This window comes from Juglans microcarpa x Juglans regia, chromosome 6D, assembly GCF_004785595.1.
Source record: "Juglans microcarpa x Juglans regia isolate MS1-56 chromosome 6D, Jm3101_v1.0, whole genome shotgun sequence".
Lineage (NCBI taxonomy): Eukaryota > Viridiplantae > Streptophyta > Magnoliopsida > Fagales > Juglandaceae > Juglans > Juglans microcarpa x Juglans regia.
In genome coordinates, this window is record NC_054604.1 from 26,413,862 (window position 1) to 26,420,164 (window position 6,303).

General features: G+C 38.6%; 1 protein-coding gene across 1 annotated transcript; it reads right to left on the minus strand.

Moving 5' to 3' along the window:
- Nucleotides 1-1,517: 1,517 nt before the first annotated feature.
- Nucleotides 1,518-4,805, minus strand: LOC121235281 (disease resistance protein RPM1-like). Its single transcript, XM_041131603.1, has one exon. The coding sequence runs from the start codon at nucleotides 4,530-4,532 to the stop codon at nucleotides 1,683-1,685; it is 2,850 nt and encodes a 949-aa protein (XP_040987537.1). The 5' UTR covers nucleotides 4,533-4,805; the 3' UTR covers nucleotides 1,518-1,682.
- Nucleotides 4,806-6,303: the final 1,498 nt, after the last annotated feature.

Sequence of the window (6,303 nt, forward strand, 5' to 3'; positions counted from 1 at the left end):
TTGTGCATGTGTTTCACTACCTAAATTGATCAAAACTATTTCTTTCTTACTCCCGTTTGGTTATGACTAACGTTTTGACCTTATTATATTCAAGCAATAAAGATCTTGCTGTCTCCTCACAGGAGGAAGAATTGTCTTCTGAGAGAAGGTGAATGCCAATAGTAGTAGGAGAAATTGAAGTTTAGTGGGTTAAATTTTCTAACTGAAGCCCTGAAAGTCACATGCAGCAATGAACAGAAATCTCTTGGGGGAGACTCAAGTTGAGATGGTTTATTCTGCTCGCAACTTTGCTTTTTCACTTGTGAACCTACTTAAATTATCAGCACACTCCCGTCAAGTTCCTCTCTTTTCAGGTGTAATCAGTCAGCCCAAAGACTGTTCTATACTCCGATAATACGAACAGTAGGGTTGGGGATAGAATACGAACTACTGGTCACATATACTCCGATAATCAAGTCACTAATAGACTTACTACATTACTTTTGTTTGAACACTAGGGTTGGGAGCAAACTGCGAGATAAGTTCTAGCACTCTCACTGATGGCAAAAACTTCAATCGGTCCCTGTTCTAGTCACTCTTTTATGTTGTAGGGAGCATTCCTAAGCTTTTCTTTGTCGGGAGTTTTGCTATTCATCATTCTACATATCACACTTATTTTTATTTTATTTTATTTCTACTAAACTAATAGAGTTTTTCTACTCATTATCCTTACATTATATATTTGTTAGGGGGGGGGAGGGGGAGGAATCATGTATAGTGTGGTGGTGTGGGGACGATGAATATAATTTTTTTTTTTTTTAAATCTCGCCGCACAAATACCGAAGGCATGTTGTTCACTACCAAAGTTTGGCAAAATCCAATACCTGACAGACTGAGCAATGCATGAAGAAGATATTCGATTGTATCAAGAGCGGTAATTACTACTCCTCTTTCTTCTTGGTCTACACTTGGAAATAAGTTCAAGATAAGTTAAATTCATAACAACAGGCACAGCAAAGAAGCGACAAAGTTTGCACAATAAATGAAGCATGTGTGCCTCAGCAAACATATGTGATATGATGAAGACATAGGTAAGATTCTTTCGATATCTATCAGGATTCAGGCTTTATCTGCAAAATTAAAACGGCAAGTTTGCACTATGCACCACAAACTATTAAAACCGATACACTGCATCTTCCAACTAAAAAAAAAAAAAATTAATAGTTTGCATCCAAATTGAATTATGACTGTTGAGATGAAAGAAAAATGCAATCTTTACTAGCAGTAGCCACCACACTCTGAAAATTCAACGAAACGAGATCTTAATAAATCAGCACCGAATTCTTATGTCTCCATCCAATGTTAGTAGATTATGAGTTCCTAGAAGCAAGATTGTGATTTCACCAGCAATGACATTCTTTCCTTTTTTCAATAGTCGAAAATCTGCATAGCTGAAGGCTTTAGAGATTTTCAACATTTCAAAATATACAAGTAGATGTTTCAAAAAGTAGGATGAGATTTTCATGGAGAACACAAACTTGTAGCAATCATTATTTAGTATCTGCTTACAAGGCACATAAAGCAGACAAGCTCAAATTGATTTGAGTTTGAGCTTTTATTGAGGTGGATTTACACCTAGTGTTCATGAACATTTTGAGAGTACAACATGATGAAAAATGTCCCAAGTTAAGGAATCAAAAATCCTATTTCCAATACGAAGGAAGTCCAAGGCTCCTAGTTGGGGCTGGAATCTCACTATCAATTGATCTATATAATGAGTAGACATCCCAACCTCCATCTCTCCAATAGGTAGAGTTGATTTCGGGCACATGTTTTACCTTCCAATAATCTCCCCCTTCAATTTCCAGACGTATTGTCATGATTAACTCAGCAGGCATGTCCCAAAATTCCAGCAGTTTCAGGTTCCTAAGGTATTCAATGCCTGATGGCAGGCTGTGCAACAATTTGCAGCGCTGGAGGAATAGCTTTTCGAGTAAAGGCATGGCACCCATATCTACTATTACCGTCTTTAGCCCATCCATTTTATCAAGGCTTAAGATTTTAAGCTTCTGAAATCCTGCAGCCTTAAAATGTAATGTCTCTCCTTCATAAACCTGCAGAAAATCAAGTTGTACAAGATTCGGCAGATCTTGAAGTGATTGAAGTGGATCATCTCTTAATTGACTCCACTTCAAAGACACCTTGGCCAAGCTAGGGAGAGAAGATATCCAATGGGGAAACTTCTCTAACTTTCCTGTCAAATATAGCCGCTGAAGAAATCGAGGTGGGCATGATAGGCAATCAAGATTGATTATCTCATCCTCTTCTATTGAATTTATCGACAAAGCTCGGAGGTTTTTAAGCTTTTCAATGGAAGAGCACAGAGCAACCCCATTTTCTGTTCTGACCTTTACGATGCCTAGCCTGCGCAGTTGATTCAGACATCCTAGCTCCTTCATTAGATCATTACCACCATGATCTGCCTCTATGAAGCAGAGCTTTTGTAAGGACCGGAGACATGTTATATGTGCCGTGGCCTTGAAACCATACTTGGAATCTATGTGCGCATAAGATTGTACTTCATACCGATACACCAATAGGTGGCGAAGTTTCTGAAGCCGCGAGATCTCAGCAGGCAATGCAGTGACGCATGTGTTTTTAAGATCCAATGTCTCCAGGTTCTGAAGATTCCCAATTGAGCTAGGGATGATTTTTATCTTTGTGCTCCTCAAGCTTAGATATTTCAGATGGAACAGCTTGAATATCTCATTTGGGAATATCTCTAGAGGTGCATCTTCCAAATCTAACACCTTAAGTAGCCTCAGATCAAGAAGATGCAGAATCGGATTATAAGAATTGGATAAAGAATTGGATAGTGAATCTACCCTCCGAAACATCAGCAAGGAACGAACTCTAGGCATTCTCTGCCTGTCATGTACATCCTGCATGCTTTTCTGTATTGATAAGCGACGAACTTTTTCTGGCAACATCATGTTTTCTCGAACTATTGTCAGAAAGTTTTCTTCTTTTGACTTCCGAATGATTATCTCTCGAAGCCGGTCGTGGATGCGGCATGTTTTGATCCTCCCTTCACCTGTTGTCCCTGCCACTTGGATCAGGCTTCTGTTCAAGAGCTCGTCGAAGTAATAAGCCTCTGCAACTTCTTCCAATGTCATTCCTTCTTTCACTTTCACAAATCCTTCAGCTATCCATAATCGAATTAGTCTCATTTTGTCAATGGGATGATTGTAAGGAAAGATGCTCAAATACAGAAAACAAGACTTGAGATAGTAAGGCAGATCATAGTAACTGAGAGACAATATTTTCTCAATACTATCGAGTCTATCATTTTCTTCTAGCCCATCAGCCAGACCTCGTTGAATCATATCCCATTCGTCTATACTCTTTGTGGCCAAAACACCACTGATTGCCACAATTGCAAGTGGCAATCCTTCGCACCTTTCAAGGATACTACCTGCCAGAGTCTTCCAATTCGAATCCGGAGCGCATGTGTTTTTCTCAAAAGTCTTCCTGCAAAATAGAGTCCAGGATTCTTCAGGAGACAAAGGGTTCAAACGATAGACCTTGGTCACGTTGCCATTGAATTCCATGCAAGAGGAAGAGGCTACTTCAGCATGACGTGTTGTGAGCATAACCCGACTGCCACTGTTTTTTGGAAATGCAAATTTAACTGCATCCCAATCTCCAATACGCCACACATCATCTAACACAATCAGATACTTCTTTTGTTGCAAAAAGCTATTGATTTTCGTTCTTAGCTGACCCTCGTCCATGCCTTCCACTTCTTGAGGAACTGGTTTCCTTTTCACCTTGTAGAGTTGCCGAACGAGGCCTTTTAGGAGCTCTTCCAGATTAAAAGATCTCGATACAGTTATCCAAGCACGGTACTTGAATTGTAGCTTTACTTCTGCATCATCATAGACTTTCTTCACCAGGGTGGTTTTCCCCAACCCTCCCATTCCAACTACCGAAACTACGTCACGTTCAGTATCACCTTGGAGTAGCCAGCTGATCAACTCCTTTTTAGGAATTTCTATGCCCACTAGATCGGCTTCTTCCAACAGGAGGGCGTCCTGTCGGCGGCCATGCCATATCTCAGGAGCAGTCTTGAAATCAGCCGTCGGATTTTCAGGCCGGAATCTGTTGTACCCCTCGGCAATGCTTAGAACTCTGAATTTGAGTCTATGTATTTCAGAAGCAATCTGATGAACAGCTCTTATTCTTCTTATGGAAGAAGTAATATTACGAAGGGAAGCCAGTAAATCGTCTCCAGGAGGTCTGGCGACTCGAAGATTATACTCATCAAGAGCATCTTCAATATCATAAGCCACCTCCCTCAATAGGTTAACCGATACTTTCACTTCAGGACTCCTGTCTATAATTTCATCAGCAGCTCTCAGGTAGACCTCGATGCGTTCCAGTTCCTCTGCTATCGTCTGAGCTTCTTCCTTGACCCCCCTGTGTAGTTGCACCTCTTCCGTCAACAAGGCTGCAAGCTTGTCGAGTGCATAGTTTACAACAATTTCAGCCATTGTTTCTTAATTTCTCTTCAGCTACCCTTTGTGTTTTTCAGAACTCAACCCAGTGTTTTTTTCTTGGCTAAAGAAAGACCTTTGGTTTTCTTTTTTCTTTTTCTTTGGTGGAGAGACAAGGAGCAGCAATACGAGAGATGAGATGAGATGAGGCTTCTGTCTTGGAGTTGCTTTTCTTATATAACAATTCTAGGCTGCATTCTGCATCATATGTGGTTGAGATCTACGTGCCAATGGCCTCAACCTGTTCAGGTTGCAAGTGGAGAAACGGGTCAAGTTTCCCATCAAAACTATTTTGGTCTACTTTTTACTCCAATAAACTGGTCAATGAATTCTTTATTGCCCTTCACGCTACTTGGTTTATCTTTTTTTTTTATTTTTATTTTTTTCATTTTTTTTCATTTTAAATAAAATAGAACCTTTATTAAAAAAAAACCTCCCTAAAGTGGAGGAATAACCATATACAAGCAAGCAAGACACTAAAACTTATCTACGTAAATACGGCAATTCCAAGTAGTCCGTTCTCAAGTGCCCCCTCAGCCTTCCAATACCAATATCATTTCCAACAATTTCCATGATATTACTCGTAGCATTTTTTATTTTTTTCATTTGAAAGAATATTCCGAGTGCATAGTTTGTCATGCCATTGCCTCATAACCAATCTATTCATCATCATTTTTTTTATCATTTCATAATGTGGTATTAGATGATAAATTCATGAGTAATATAATAAATAGTCTCTAATCATCTAATACCACATCATAGAATGATGAGAAGATGATGAGTAGCATTACTCGTCGAGCTCATCTGGATTTTGCTTTTGATACTCCATTTTTCTGCTTGATCTTACTTATTTTTATGAAGTCTTGAATCCCAACTGCTAGCCAAATCAACTAAAGAAAGTACAAAGGCTACACTCAACCTCAAATGGCCATAACTATCAATTTGAATTAGCCACAAATTGTAGTCGTCTGTTTAATAACCATGATTTCATCAAAGCCTTTTCCACCCATAAAAATATCAGTGCCACTGTCAAATTTTAATTTAATGACCAATTCAAAGGGATTGAAATTTCAAAGCGCTTTCGTTCCATGAATGATGTTACAGAATTTGTGCAGCCTGCACACAACACAAGACAAACTGCTCTGGAATATCGTGATGACACCAACTAAGAGACACTTCTGCATTTCACCATCATTCTGACTTTTTGAATTTAGATTGGAAAACAAGAAAAGAAGGCGTTTAAAGTTGGCGTGGAGGAAAATACTTTTAATACACTGTTGTTTTTTTATAAGATATTCCAGAGCGAAGTACTAAAAATTAATTAATTTTAAAGAGAGAACATGCCAATAATTGAATTATGAAGAATGTGTAACAAATTGTCAACCATTTTCAATTATTGATCAGGATGGCTAACACTCAACTAATAGCATATTCGACAATTAATCCATCTGTTGAGTCCTGCCCATGATAATGCAAAAAAGTTTTTTTTTTTTTTTTTTTTTTTTTTTTTTTTTTTTTTTTTTAGCGGGGGCTGGAGAGTTTCAAACTTCAGACCTCCATTTTGGAAGCTGAGGATTATGTCAATCAGGTCACAAGCCTCTAGCGCAAAGAACCTATTCATCAAGAAACATGCTGGAAAATTCTAGTCAATTAATCCTTATGAGGAAAAAAAAAAAAAAAAAAAAAAAGGAAAGGAAAGGAGAAGGGGATTATACTGTAGGGAAGTTTCTCTCAATCACAACCCTTAGTGCCATGCTCATGAGATAAA

Bases quoted from the DNA above. Each gene is read 5' to 3' on its own strand.
- LOC121235281 (XM_041131603.1), bottom strand. From the start codon at position 4,532: ATGGCTGAAATTGTTGTAAACTATGCACTCGACAAGCTTGCAGCCTTG.